The sequence below is a fragment of the Anolis carolinensis genome, chromosome 2, assembly GCF_035594765.1.
Source record: "Anolis carolinensis isolate JA03-04 chromosome 2, rAnoCar3.1.pri, whole genome shotgun sequence".
In the NCBI taxonomy this organism is placed as follows: domain Eukaryota; kingdom Metazoa; phylum Chordata; class Lepidosauria; order Squamata; family Dactyloidae; genus Anolis; species Anolis carolinensis.
In genome coordinates, this window is record NC_085842.1 from 22088733 (window position 1) to 22104581 (window position 15849).

The window sequence follows — 15849 nt, forward strand, 5'->3', positions numbered from 1 at the left end:
TCGAGCCAATCTTTATTACCACTTTTCCCTTTCAGTTTAAGAGTAAAAAACTATTTCTTGTTCAAGCCTATTTTTTGCCTTAATAATTTCTCCATTTCCACCTCAATTTTTCTATAGAATTCTTGTATCTTGGCACAATCCCACCACATATAAATGTTCCAGTTTACATTTGTGCCAACAGAATTTAGATGTTCTTTTCTTAATATGGGCAGAGAAGGCCCTGACACACAGACCCTCCAGATTAACTTCACTGGATGGCAGGATGTGCAACAGGGTCTGTGCTGAGGGTTTAAATTTCAGCCATGTTCATAGCAGGAAGGTGATCTCTTTTTTCTAAAAAAATTATTCACGAAAACAGACCTATAATTATATTAACATAAAGACATATACAGATCAATAAATTACATAAAGCGGAATGACAGCGTCCCACCCACAGCAATATCAAAAGAAATGTTTCTTTTTAAATAAAATAATCCCCAACAATAGAATTCAATCTAAAACAATTCTACGATCCCAAACAACCCCTCTACTAGGCAAATACTACACATGCAATCATAAAAGCTAGCCTACAAGCCTCACACTCTCTTGCCTGTTGATTTTAGTTTCTCACTTTTATGTTCCCTATAGAAGGTGTTTCAAGGATTCTGACCCCAAAACATTTGAAGCCTTGCGAGTCAAAACCAGCATCTTCAATTGAGCTCAGAATCATATTAGGACTCAATGTGCTTTCTAGTGTCTCTAAGACATCCACCCCAAAAGATTAACAGTTAGATAAGTCAGAGGTAATTAATTACTACAGCCCAAACTGCCCTTCCCAGAGTAGAGAGCAACTGGTGTACCGCCTGAAACTGGGTAAAGGTCTTTCAAGAACAGTGCTAGGCACCAAGGCATCCCTAAGCTCCCAGAAGAAGGGGGGCAACACATGTGGGTAAGAAAGTTGAAAAAAATTGAGGTGCAAGAGGTGTGTGGGGAGAGGCCTCTAATGCCTGTTCTCTCTCTCCCTGCCCCACGTATTTACACTTCAAGTCTTCTTACTCTTGAGTCTTGGCAGAGGTATAGAAATTTCTCTCTGGTAGTATTGGTAGTAAAGGAGGAGGAGGAGCTTCACAGAGAAAACCATCAAGGATCAAAGTGGCTGAATTTGTACTGTTGCTCTGAAGCCACCATCACCTAAGCAGGACAATGTAGTTTTGGATGTAAAGAGAGTGGGATTTCATGCTGCTGCTTACTCCGAGAAAGGGGTGGAGGTAGAGGAGGGGATGATGGTGGCTGCAACAACAAGGAGAGATGTAGTGTCTACTGACAGGCAGAGGAGGAAGATAGCCGGAAGCAAGTAGCTGCTAGCAAATTACTTGCAATGTTGAATAGAACGCTTTGGATTTCTGGATAAAGATGTTCAAAAGTTGGATGTGACCTACAAGGACCATCAAGTCAAATCTCCTGCCAGGATAGGAATAACTGCTATAGTAAACTGAACAAGGATATCCAATATATAAGCAGCTGAACCTCTGTCTTGGACAACACATTATCATCTTTTTGTGACACAGGACTCAGCTGAGTAGGAAGGGAAATCAAATATCTTCAAGTTCACCCCTGCCAATGTAGGAGACTGAAACCTGAAAGATGGACATTCAGCCTGTTTTAAAAACTTCCAACAAAGGAGACATACATACGTATACATCTTTTAAGGAATTCTATTCAGGTTATCAAGAATGATGGATAACCTAACTTCCATTCCATTTCCCAGAGAGATTGTATACATCAGACGTGGGAGAATTAGATAGGGGTCTCTCCACCACACTTTCTCTCCAAAGCACCTCCGATCTGACTCTCAAGTGCTCTTTCACTCCCCGCAGCAAGCACCTTCCCCCCCACTTAAAGAAGAGGACTCCTTTCTCTTTGGCAAAGCAGTTTTAAAAACCTGAAATGAAAGTCTCTGGAACTCAGGGTCCTCTTTTTTCCCTCCTTTCTCCAAAATTGCCATTACAGATCTTCTAAATTACTTTGCCTCAGAAAACAAAAGGAAGAAGGAAGACTACAACTCCAGAGCACTCCATTTTATAGGTTGTCAACTGCCTTGCCATTTAAGAAAGAAGGAAGGGAAAATGAGCCCCAAATGGTTCGACATTTTTTAAAAAACAAACAACACTGTTTGTTTGAGGATGGATCATCCCTCCTCCTTTTCCCCTTTCAAAGGTAGGCATTTAAAAAAAACTGATTTTTTTCCTTGTGTAATAATTGCACCTCCCCTTTTAAATGAAAGAATCATTAATCATAAACATTTTCATTGCTTCTCCCCTGTGTAGGTTCTTTGATGGGACTGCAGACTTCCATTGAAAGACAAGCTCTTTCCATATTCCAGCCATAAATATGACTTCTCCACAGCGTGGATCCTTTGATGGGAACGCAGACTTCCACTCTGAGAGAAGCTCTTTCCACATTCTGTACATTTATATGGCTTCTCTCCTGTGTGGGTTCTTAGATGGCAAAGCAGATCTCCACTCTGAGAGAAGTTCTTTCCACATTCTTTACATGGATATGGCTTCTCTCCTGTGTGGGTCCTTTGATGGCGACGCACCTGTCCACTGTATCTGAAGCTCTTTCCACATTCCAGGCATTCAAACGGCCTCTCCCCTGTATGGGTCCTTTCATGGGAACGCAGACAGTCACTCCGATGAAAGGTCTCTCCACATTCCATGCACTTAAATGGCCTCTCCCCTGTGTGTGTCCTTTGATGGGAACGCAATTTGCCACTCTGACTGAAGCTCTCTCCACATTCAATGCACTTAAATGGCTTCTCCCCGGTGTGTGTCCTTTGATGGGATAGCAGATTTCCATTGAAAGAGAAACTCTTTCCACATTCCATGCATTGATATGGTTTCTCCCCTGTGTGGATTCTTTGATGGGAACGCAGTTTGCTATTCTGGCTGAAGCTCTTTCCACATTTCATGCATTTATATGGCTTCTCCCCAGTGTGAGTCATTTGATGGGATTGCAGATTGCCACTCCGACTGAAGCTCATTCCACACTCCATACATTTATATGGCTTTTCCCCTGTGTGGATCCTCTGATGGGAACGCAGATGGTCACTTCGTCTAAAGCTCTCTCCACATTCTATGCATTTATAAGGCTTCTCTCCTGTGTGTGTTCTTTGATGGGAACGCAGTTGTCCACTCAGAGAGAAGTGCTTTCCACATTCTTTACAGTTATATGGCTTCTCCCCTGTATGGGGCTGTTGATGAGATTGCAATGTCTCACTCGGACTGAAGCTCTCTCCACATTCTATGTATGTATACGGCTTTCCACCTGTGTGTGTTATCTGATGTACATCAAGCAGACTGCCACTCTGACTGAAGCTCATTTCACACTCCATACATTTATACGGCTTCTCCCCTGTGTAGGCCCTTTGATGAGAACACAGATGGTCACTTCGTCCAAAGCTCTCTCCCCATTCTATACATGTATACGGCTTTCTACCTGTGTGTGTTATCTGATGTACATCAAGCAGATTGCCTCTCTGACTGAAGCTCATTCTACACTCTATACATTTATAAGGCTTCTCTCCTATTTGATGGGAATGCAGTTGTCCACTCAGAGAGCTCTTTCCACATTCTATGCAGTTATATCGCTTCTCCTCGGTGTGGGGCTGTTGATGAGATTGCAATGTCTCACTTGGACTGAGAGTCTCTTCACATTCTATGCATATGTACAGCTTTCCACCTGTGTATGTTATCTGATGTACATCAAGAACACTTCTCCATCTTAAGCATTTGCCACATGCTATAAGCTTATAAACCTCCTCCACTTTCTGGGCACTGGAATAGGGATGTAGAGGATTTTCCATGGTTTGTAAATTATGATTCACATGCTATGTCAGAAGTTCACAAAACAAACTCTTTCAAAAGAAAAGGAATTCTTCTCAATCACACATTTCTCTGTAGGATCTCTGGTTCCTTTTCCAAACTTCTCTTTTTATGTCATAGCTTTGCTTTTCCCTGTTTATGTCATAGATGTATGGATTTTTTTCCTACTTATTTCTTCTTTGTTGTCGTAGCTGTATACCTTCATGCCATTTCAGAGTTAGAGAATTGCTACGGCAAAGCTGTCACAAGATTTTATTTACAAGAATTGTCCAGGATGCACCTGCATGATGAAAAAGAGAAAAATCTCATCAAGAGTTGAGCACAGAAAGATCTCATTGGACATCAAGTATGAGAGGTAGGAAAATAGGTGAAGAATGTAGCCCAGCTCACTTACCGATGAGAAATCTTATAACCCAATAAAATAGTCAGAATATGTTCAGGTATGGAACTGACCACAAGCAACAGCTGTCAATTTGGATAGGATTGTAAGGGTTAAATTCATGGAGGAAGATTTAGTCACCAGTTACTCACTGTGTTGTTTGTCAGTGTCCTTTCCAACTTATGGTTAAATTAATGTGCATATTTGCCCAAAAATCTATGGCCCACATAAGAGGCCCAGTTTCTCCTTCTGAGGGTTAGTTGCTGTAGCAGCTAAAAGATTGCACAAAGTCACATTCATAGTCCAAAAACGTTTAGTAATAGTAAATGACAATGCATTAAAGAAGTGGTTCTCAAAGTGCGTTCTGGGGAGCCTTTCCAACTCTGCAACGCATACTGATGGGCTACACGCTTCCTTCCTCCCCCCAAAAAGCAGTTCTGCAGCTGAAAAAGTTTGAGAACTCTGCATTAACTAATTGGCAAATACATCTAAAATATATATTTTGCAAGAAACGGTACTGGGAAAATGATTTAAGACAGAGCTTTCATAACTCTGTGTCAGGGTACACAAGTGTGGCGAGTATAGCCCACAAGTGTGTCTCATGAAAAATGCTCCCCCTCAACAAGCAAAGGTGGATTTTGGCCATCCCTGGAAGAAGGGGAGGGGCAAGGGATGAACAGAATTAAAAAAGAACAAAAGTTATTTAGTCCAACCCCCTTCAGCGAGACAGGACTGCACAAAGTCCTCCCAATAGGGAACCATCCAGCCTCAGTTCAAAAATCTCCAGGGAAGTACACTCTATGGAAGAGATTCCTAAAAGGCATCTAGTCAAACCTCCTTCAGCCCTGGAAGGCTATCCAGCTTCTGTTTAAAGACCTCCAGAGAGGTGTAATCACTACAGAAGTGGAGTACTGGTGCTGTTCCCCCTCGATGGATTGTCACCTTGCCGTGGTGAGGGGGCTTGCGTGTTCCGATGAACCTGTGGGCACAACCACTGGAGTGATGCACTCCCAGGAGTGGCCGCAGGGGAGGTTCCAGACCAAGCACAATCCGAAGACCCAAAGACCTCAACGGCGGAGCAGGCGGAGGATAACATGGTACATGTTACAACGGCTGTGAAGGCGGAAGAAGGCTGCAACAGACTGAGAAGCCACTGTCGTTGTGTTAACCACACCACTGCTGGAACCTCACTCTGTGAAGACTGTGTGTTGACCGGCCGTGCACCGACCTCCACACATTAAAAAAAAATCACGCACAGGCGTCTTCCAACAAAAATAAAAACAAACCTCCAAAAGTCCCATGGCGATCAGCGAGTGGCGACGGGGGCAGGACTGTGAAATCTGGAAGCCCCTAGTCACAGACTGGCACATGGGCGGTGGATATGGACTCAGTCGTTCTACCTCAAGGACCGAGGCAGTTGAGTAGTCCGGCAGCTGTATCCATGACTGAGCAGCCCTTTTTAGGATCCGCTCTGCTCACCCCACACGGGGAAGGGGCTAGAAAAGGTGCCCTAAACATAGTCTGCCTCTCCTACCCTGACTGGACTGCCGCGTCCAGAGGGGTCACCACTCTGCGGCCAAAAAAGAAAAATGAACTTTGGAACATGGAACGTACGGACATTGTTAGATAACACTGACAGCGAACGCCCTGAACGCAGGACTGCTCTCATTGCAAGGGAGCTGGGACGCTTTAAGATCGACATAGCAGCCCTTCAGGAGACCCGGAGAGCAGGAGAGGGACAGCTGAAGGAAGAAAAGGGAGGCTACACCTTCTTCTGGAAGGGACTGCCTGAAGAAGAGCGAAGAATACACGGAGTTGGCTTTGCGATCAGAAACGACCTGGTGAAGCACCTGACTGAAGCACCCACTGGCATCAACGAACGACTTTCAACCCTCCGAATTAACCTTGCCAAAAACCAACAGGCAACCATCATATGCGCCTATGCACCAACTCTAGATGCTGACGAAGACATCAAGGAAAAATTTTACTGTCAGCTGGATACCATCCTATCGGAGATACCTAAGGAGGACAAAATCATCCTCCTGGGGGACTTTAATGCAAGAGTCGGAAGGGACTCTGACCTGTGGCCAGGGATCATAGGAAAAGACGGGGTCGGAAACAGCAACTCGAATGGCATCTTGCTTCTCACCAAATGCGGAGAGCACAACCTTGTCATCACCAATACGCTCTTCCGCCAGAAAAACAAGCTCAAGACATCATGGAAGCACCCTCGGTCAAAGCATTGGCACCTCCTGGACTATGTTATCACACGTGCCAGAGACCGCCGCGATGTGCTTCTCACAAGAGCCATGACAGGTTCTGATGACTGCTGGACAGACCACAGGCTAATCCGATCCACGATGGCTATCAAGATCGTCCCCAAACGCAGACTCCAAGGAAGAAAAACAAGGCGCAAAATGAACACCCAAGCCCTTCAGGAGCCCTCCAAACGAGCCCTTCTCCAAACAACACTCAAAGATCATCTACCCACAGAACACCCCGAAAATGTTGAGGAACATTGGAACAAACTGAAGACCTCCATCATCACAGCCTGCGAAGAAAGCATTGGATACCTAACTAAGAAACATCAAGACTGGTTTGATGATAACGACAAAGAGATCCAACAGCTGATTGATAACAAAAGGAAAGCCTTCCAAACATGGCAGAGAGACACCAACTGTGCTGCCAAGAAAAAGATCTATGCCAGTGCAAAAGCTGAGGTCCAAAGAAGGACCAGAGAACTCAAGAACATCTGGTGGACAAAGAAGGCTGAAGAAATCCAACACCTTGCAGATACCCATGACGCTCAGGGATTTTTCAAAGCCACAAAGATCATTTACGGACCAAGAAACCATGGCATACAGCCCCTACGCTCATCAGATGGAACCAAAATTCTGAAGGACAAAACATCAATTGCACTACGTTGGAAAGAGCACTACCAGAACCTGCTGAATCGCAGTTCCAATGTGGCCGAAGAGACCCTCTCACAAATCCCGCAACAACAAACCAGGGATAAGCTTGCAGCACTGCCTAGTCTGGAAGAAGTCAGCAATGCCATCAGCCAAACAAAAAAACAACAAAGCTAGCGGACCTGATGGGATTCCTGCTGAAATCTTCAAAGAGGGTGGACCTGAGCTGATACAACAACTCCACCAGCTCATTGAAAAGGTGTGGATGACCGAGAAAATCCCAGCTGACTTCAAGGATGCCACCATCATCACCCTTTTCAAGAAAGGGGACAGAACAGACTGCGGGAACTATCGTGGTATCTCCCTTCTAACCTCCGCCGGGAAAATCCTCACAAGAATCCTTGCAAACCGCCTTCTCCCTGTCTCAGAAGACACCCTCCCAGAATCCCAGAATGGCTTCCGCCCCTCCAGAGGAACAGTGGACATGATCTTCACTGCACGACAGCTCCAAGAAAAATGCAGGGAACAAAACCAACCTCTGTACATGGCATTCATTGACCTTGCAAAGGCATTCGACACAGTGAATCACAGCGCTCTCTGGACCATCCTCCAAAAAATCGGGTGCCCTGACAAATTTGTGAACATCCTGCGGCTCCTCCATGATGACATGATGGCAACAGTCTTGGACAGCAACGGCTCCCAAAGTGACCCATTTAAGGTGGAATCAGGCATCAAGCAGGGATGTGTTATTGCCCCCACCTTATTTTCCATCTTCATCGCTATGATACTTCACCTTGTTGATGGGAAGCTTCCCACCGGAGTGGAAATCATCTATCGGACAGATGGCAAGCTATTTAACCTCAGCAGACTGAGAGCCAAAACCAAGGTCACCACAAAATCTGTTATAGAACTCCAATATGCTGATGACAATGTAGTCTGTGCGCATTCAGAAGAAGACCTACAAGCCACTCTAAACACCTTCGCAGAAGCATACGAGAAGCTCGGCCTCTCACTGAACATCGAGAAAACCAAAGTGCTCTTCCAACAGGCACCAGCTAATCCCTCTGCAAAGCCAGGAATACAGCTTAACGGTGTAACATTAGAAAACGTTGACCATTTCCGCTACCTTGGTAGCCACCTCTCCACAAAAGTCAACATCGACACTGAAATACAACACCGACTGAGCTCTGCGAGTGCAGCATTTTTCCGTATGAAGCAGAGAGTGTTTGATGACCGGGACATCCGTAGAGAGACCAAGGTGCTTGTTTATAAAGCCATTGTCCTCCCAACCCTGCTCTACGCCTGCGAAACGTGGACTGTCTACAGACGTCACACCAAACTCCTGGAGCGTTTCCATCAGCGTTGCCTCAGGAAAATCCTGCAAATCTCTTGGGAAGACAGGCGGACAAATGTCAGCGTGCTTGAGGAAGCAAAGACCACCAGCATTGAAGCGATGCTCCTACGCCATCAACTCCACTGGACTGGCCACGTTGTCCGAATGTCCGATCACCGTCTCCCAAAGCAGCTCCTCTACTCCGACCTCAAGAATGGGAAACGGAATGTTGGTGGGCAGGAAAAGAGATTTAAAGATGGGCTCAAAGCCAACCTTAAAAACTGTGGCATAGACACTGAGAACTGGGAAGCCCTGGCCCTTGAGCGCTCTAATTGGAGGTCAGCTGTGACCAGCAGTGCTGCGGAGTTCGAAGAGGCACGAACGGAGGGCTTAAGGGAGAAACGTGCCAAGAGGAAGGAGCGTCAAGCTAACCCCGACCGGGACCGCCTTCCACCTGGAAACCGATGTCCTCACTGCGGGAGAATATGCGGGTCAAGAATCGGTCTCTTCAGTCACCTAAGAACACACGCCCAAGATACCAAGGTTGGAAGACTATCGTCCTCGAACGACGAGGGATCGCCTAAGTAAGTAAGTAAGTACTGGTGCTGTTCAAACATAGTTATAATGTTTATAATTTGCCCAATTTATTAATTGAGTTGCAGTAATTATCACTAAAATTAAAAAAAATAGTTTCTAATTGAGAACATAAAACCTGTTGAAAAAGTTGTTTGTGATTAATTGAATTACTGTGTAGTGAAAGGATGCATATCTAAAAAGTGTGTCACCAACATGAAAAGTTTGGAAAGCTCTGATTTAAGGTATGAAACGATGACAGGAAAAGACGTTTAGGATGGCCAGATCTGGGGGAAAAAAACTATTTTGCAGCTTTCAATCTGACACGGCTAAAGGATTGGATAATGTTGAGATTAAAAGTTATTAAACTTAGAAGGGCATAACCTGATCTTTGCCTGGCATACCTACTTGTGGTATGAGAATGCTAACATAAACAAAGATTTTGCAAACCATTGCATCAGAAGAGCTCTGTTGAGAATCTGGAGTAATCATAAATCCAGATAACACCCCACAGCTTCATTCTGAGTTTCAGTACAGGAGACATTTTACAGAATCAATGAAGATGTTAATGAAAGATGGAAAGTATATCAAGACCGTGACCAGGAGTGCTTTTGCACAATTAAAGCTCACGCAACAACTGTGCCAATTGCTCGAGAAGTCAGATCTGACCACAGTGATACATGCCTTGGGTCCATCTCAGTTGGATTATTGTAATGCGTTCTACATGGGGCTGCCTTTGAAAAGAAACTTCAGTTGGTCCAAAGAACAGCAGCTGGACTGCTTACTGGAGCTGGCTACAAGGAGTGGACAACTCTGTCAGAGCGGCTCGCTAGGCACACGCAGCAGAAGTCACTGACGAGGAAGCTCTGGATAAATGACGACGCTGCAGACTTTAGTTATCTATCAAAATGTTTACTTACAAACGGAAATTCCACAAGACAATACACAGCTCTCACACAGACACACACGGGAAGGGGCAGAGATAGGAAGTAGAGGGCTATTTATCTCATCCTCTGCTGTCTGATGCAATACAAGTTTAACCCTTTACACACTTGCATAGTTAGCAGCACACAGTGTATGATGCAATCTCCAGCACACATTGCACCACCATGACTCAATTACATTTAAACAATTCTATATACAATCATTCCCACTTCAACAAACTCCTCTGTTGCAACGGCTCCACTGGCGGCCAATATGTTTACGGGCACAATTCAAAGTGCTAGTTTTGACCTATAAAGCCCTATACAGCTCCGGTCCAGCTCCAGTCCAGGTGGCACGCACGCGCCCTCGTAGGCAAGCAGGCATGCGCTCTCACACACAAACTTGGTAGACATCTACAATCAACAGGGAGGGCCTTCTCTTTGTCCCAACACCTGTTTAAGTACATTTGGTGGGAACAAAGGAGAGGACCTTTTCGGTGGCTAATCCCAGACTAGCCACCAAAACTCCCTCCCAAGAAAGACTAGGAGAGCCCCATCCATGCTTTTCTTTTGCAAGCAGGCATACACATATCTTTGCCATCAGGAATTTGGGGAATGTTAAGAGGCAGGCTGCAGGGGAGGTTGTAGGTTGGATTCGGGGGGGGGGGGGGGTAGGGAGATGATGGTGAACTTTACATGTATTTTAGCTGTATTTATTGTATTTTAACTTTATAGCCATGATACAAATATTTAATTGTTTTTTCAAGTTTGTATTTGTCATGCTTTTAAATTTGAATGGGTTGTGTCATATTATTGTGAGCTTTCAGTCCCTATGGGGAGAAAGACAATGTAGAACTTGAATAAATATATAAATAAATAGGCATACAAACACCGCTCTCTGTGGTCTCTGGAAAAAAGAAGGATTTGATTGTGCTGAGTCAGTTTGGAGAAGGAGGGAAGGATTGGAAAAGAAAGAACGAGCCCAGCCTCCTCTATGCCTTCAGGAGATCAAGGCCTTCAGGAAGAAAAGGGGGGAGGAAGGGAGGGAGACTCTTAAGAGTTGGGTGAGACCCCAAGGGCCTATCCAGTTCAGCCCCATTTGACCATGCAGGAAGATACAACCCAAGCCCTCCCCCACAGATGGCCATCCAGCATGTGTTTAAAACTTCCTGGCAGTAGCATATGGTATTTCACTGTCATTGTCATTAGGAGGTTCTTCCTAATGCTTATGTGAAATCTCTTTTCAATGCATTGTTCCATGCCCTAATCTCCAGGGTAATAGAAAACAAGTTGGCTGCCTCACCAATGTGACATAATTGGATAAGTGAGACTCTACTGTATGTGTTTAATTTTGTGGAGCCCCGGTGGCGGTGTGTTAAAGCACTGAGCTGCTGAACTTGCAGACCGAAAGGTCCCAGGTTCAAATCCGGGGAGTGGAGTGAGCACCCACTGTTAGCTCCAGCTTCTGCCAACCTAGCAGTTCTAAAACATGCCAATGTAAGTAGATCAATAGGTACTGCTCCGGCAGGAAGGTAACGGCGTTCCATGCAGTCATGCTGGCCACATGACTTTGGAGGTGTCTATGGACAACAAGGTTGTTGTATGTCTTTCGGGCTGTGTGGCCATGTTCCAGAAGTATTCTCTCCTGACGTTTCGCCCACATCTGACAACCTCTGAGGATGTCTGCCACAGATGTGGGCGAAACGTCAGGAGAGAATACTTCTGGACATGGCCACACAGCCCGAAAGACATACAACGATCTTGTGATCCCGGCCATGAAAGCCTTCGACAACTCTATGGACAACGCTGGCTCTTCGGCTTAGAAATGGAGATGAGCACCAACTCCCAGAGTCAGACATGACTGGACTTAACATCAGGGGAAACCTTTACCTTTACCTTAATATTTGTAAGCCGCCCTGATTCCCCTTTGTGGGTGAGAAGGGCGGGATAGAAATGTTGTAATAAATAAAAAAAATTGTGTGTCAAGAGCAACCTGAGTTGCTTCTGGAGTGAGAGAATTGGCCGTCTGCAAGGATGTTGCCTAGGGGACGCCCGGATGTTTTTTTGATGTTTTACCATCCTTGTGGGAGGCTTCTCTCATGTCCCCGCATGGAGCTGGAGCTGATAAAGGGAGCTCATCCGCATTCTCCCCGGGTGGGATTCGAACGTGGCAGCTTTCAGGTTAGCAACCCAACCTTCAAGTCACGAGGCTTTAGTCCACTATGCCATCGGGGGCTCCATTAAAATTTGATGAGGTAGATAAAAGTGCTATAGTATAATAGGAGAATTCAGGGTGGGATAAATGGGCCGATAGTTATGTAATACTGAGGGGTTAAGGGATGACTTCTTTAGAGATTGGTCTTACTATTGCTTTTTTAAAGCAAGGTGGTATTTGTTCCTACTCCAATCTTTGTGAACCACTCGACCAATCCCCTGCTGGCAAGTTTGATAAGGGCAAGGGTCTAGAGCACATGTGGTCGCTCTCACAGCTCCAAACAAAATTGAACAGACAGGTGTCTCTATTGGTACTGTTATAAAATTGGCATCCAGGTCTTTTATCCCCTAGGCCACCGGAGGCTCCTGTAATAAATCTATATATATAAAAGGGTAATGAAATTTCGGCCTAGGACAAAACAACAAAACTACACATCCCAGAAACACTAAACTTGGCAGCACAACCCCTCATCCATGCCTCTACGTTCATACAACAAAAAGAAAAATAAAGTCCTAATTAAAGGGAGAGGAATAATTGTTTTTATCCAATTGCTGCCAGTTAGAAGGCTAAGCTCTGCCCACTTGGTCTCCTAGCAACCCACTCAATCCAGGGGACAGGCAGAGTTAGGCCTCACTTAGGCCTCTTCCACACTGCCTATAAAATGCAGATTTTCTGATTTTAACTGTATTATATGGCAGTGTAGACTCAAGGCCCTTCCACACAGCTATATAACCCATTTATAATGGACTTAATGTCAGGGGAAACCCTTTACCCTTTACCTTAACTACCACCAATTCCTCAATACTTTATTTCCCATACCACCAGACTTCGCCACAGCAACGCGTGGCCGGGCACAGCTAGTAAATAATAAATGAATAGGCCTCAATGGGGCAATGGATTCAAATGACTCCTTTCCAGTCATGTTCTTCGTCATGTTCTTTTCAGAACATGAGGAGGAACTTCCTGACCGTAAGAAGCGCTGCACAACAGTGGAACAGTGGTGGAAGCTTCTTTGAAGGCTTTTAATCAGAGGCTGGATGGCCATCGGTCGGGAGTGCTTGGATTTTGTTTCTCCTGCCTGGCAGAAGGGGGTGGGACTGGATGGCCCTTGGGGTCTCCTCCAACTCTGATTCCATCAGCTTGAATCCAAGGCTCTGTGTCCTAGGTCCCAGAGGAGCAGAAGACAAGCCTGTTCTGTCCTCAATGCTGAGAGAGAGGGAGAGAGGGCCCTGCCTCCATCTTGGGAACGACAGGGAAGCCTCTCTCTCTCTCTCTCTCTCTCTCTGTCTTTGGCCTAGGGTCCCCTCCTTCCCCATAAAATACCAGGGAGGGGACGCCATCCAATAATATCCCCCCCCCCCAAAAAAAAAAGACAAACAGAGGCACCCCAAGGGTCTCCTTCCCCTGAGGAAAGAAGGCTTGAGGCCCAAAACGCTCTTACCTCCCTCCTCCTCTTCTTCTTCTCGCCTCAGGCTTTCCTCTTCCTGTCCCAGAAAGATCTTCCTCGCCCCGCCTCCGGAAGTGACGTCCGAAAGGGACCGTGGAGTCCAAAGCCTGAGGACCACGAGGACCCGCCCTCCTCCGTGACGTCACCATGCCCCGCCCTCCCTGAAAGACTCCCAAGAGGCGGAAGAAACCCCCAGGCGCCATCAATCCTTTTCTTTGCAATGATTAGAGACAGAGAAGGAACAACGAGAGGAGAAACAAATGTGTTGTCCAAGGCTTTCGTGGCCGGAATCACAGGGCTGTTGTGTGTTTTCCGGGCTGTCTGGCCATGTTCCAGAAGCATTCTCTCCTGACGTTTCGCCCACATCTATGGCAGGCATCCTCTGAGGTTGTGAGGTCTGTTGGAAACTAAGTGAGTGAGGCATTAAATAGCCATCCAAGCTTCACATCCTGGCCTGGGGGAATCCTTTGTTTAGAATCATTAGCTGTCCCTGATTGACTCATGTCTGGAATTCTTCTGTTTTCAGAGCGTTGCTCCATATTTACTGTTCTGATTTTGGAGTTTTTTTTTAATACTGGTAGCCAGATTTTGTTCATTTTCATGGTTTCCTCCTTTCTGTTGAAATTGTCCACATGCTTGTAGATTTCAGTGGCTTCTCTGTGTAGACTGACATGATAGTTGTTGGAGTGGTCGAGCATTTCTGTGTTCTCCAATAATATACTGTCCAGGTTGGTTAATCAAGTGCTCTGCTATGGCTGACTTCTCTGGTTGAGTTATATATAAACCTTCCTTGCTTAGTTTCTCCATATACCCCGCAACCTCTGAGGATGCCTGCCATAGATGTGGGCGAAACGTCAGAAGAGAATACTTCTGGAACATGGCTATACAGCTGGGAAAACACACAACAACCAAGAAACAAATGCTCTGTTCAGACTAACTCAACCAGAGAAGTCAGCCATAGCAGAGCACTTGATGAACCAATCTGGACACAGCATATTGTTTGAGAACACAGAAATGCTGGACCATGCTCACAACCATCATGTCAGACTACACAGAGAAGCCATTGAAACATCCAGAAACATGTGGACCATTTCAACAGAAAGGGGGAAACCATGAAAATGTACCTAATCTGGCTACCAGTATTTAAAAAAACTCTAAAATCAGGACAGTAAATAAAGAACAACACACAGAAAACAGGAAAATTCCAGACAGGAATCAATCGGGGCGAGCTAACACCTCCCAACAAAGGATTCCCCCAGGCGGCAACCAACCAGGCTTTGAAGCTGCCAGGCCATTCAATACTAATCAAGTTGGCCAATTGCAACATTCACACTTGCCTCAAACAGACAAGAGTTCTTTCTCTCACCCTGGACCTTTCACAGATATATAACTGTCAGTGTTTTATATCATTTCTTAAGTGAAAATGGGTAAGTAATTGTAAGAATCATGACAAAATACTGTATGGCCAACAACAATGAAGCCACCTGCTAGAGATAGGGTACTACTAATAGAGACTAAGTACATTATGTTACTCAAGGTTGTAGGTTGGTGCTTGAGGTTGAAGGTTGGAGGTTGGAGAGAATTTGGAGTTTGAATGCTGAGCTGGAGTTGCTGGAGCTGATTTGTCCAAGTTGGAGTTGCCAGAGGAGGTGTATTCTTGCTGCAACGTCTGAAGAACAAGACTGTGGCATCTTGCTGAATATAAGGACTTTATTGTTTACAAATCATCATGTGAAAGCAGCTGAATAATCCAAGGACTCTGCTGTATTTGTAAAATACCTTTATATAAACCTTTTCTTTGTTAAAGAGACAATTTGTTTTGGGTATTCTCCTTAACCAGAAGGCAAAGCTTCTAAAGAAAGGGGGTTGCAAATTTAGAACCCCAATTGATGGACGCAACATAAACTTCACTTGCCTATTTTCCAACAGACCTCACAACCTCTGAGGAGGCCTGCCATAGATGTGGGCTAAACATCAGGAGAGAATGCTTCTGGACATGGCCATACAGCCCGGGAAATTCACACCAACCCAGGACAAAAGAAGCTTCTCTTTCCTCTTTCTGCAAAGACCTGAAAGAAACCGGATCCCAGGTCACATTTGGCCAGCTTCAAGAAAGATTGGGAATTTTTAAAATCATCTTTCTCAAAAGAAATGTTTTCCTATCTTTCTCTTCTTTGCAAAGTTCTGAAAAGTAAAGGAAGGTTAGG

The 15849-nt window shown here is 45.2% G+C and overlaps 1 protein-coding gene across 1 annotated transcript; it reads right to left on the reverse strand.

Annotated features, from left to right (window-relative positions):
- Positions 1-1560: 1560 nt before the first annotated feature.
- On the reverse strand, positions 1561-13724 carry LOC103278106 (zinc finger protein 501). Its single transcript, XM_008105836.2, has 2 exons — positions 13637-13724; positions 1561-4143 (listed from the first exon to the last, which is right to left on the reverse strand). Exon 2 carries the CDS (start codon positions 3842-3844, stop codon positions 2285-2287), a length of 1560 nt encoding a protein of 519 aa, XP_008104043.2. The 5' UTR covers positions 3845-4143; positions 13637-13724; the 3' UTR covers positions 1561-2284.
- Positions 13725-15849: the final 2125 nt, after the last annotated feature.

Coding starts and splice junctions, on each gene's coding strand:
- LOC103278106 (XM_008105836.2), bottom strand. CDS start 3,844: ATGGAAAATCCTCTACATCCCTATTCCAGTGCCCAGAAAGTGGAGGAG.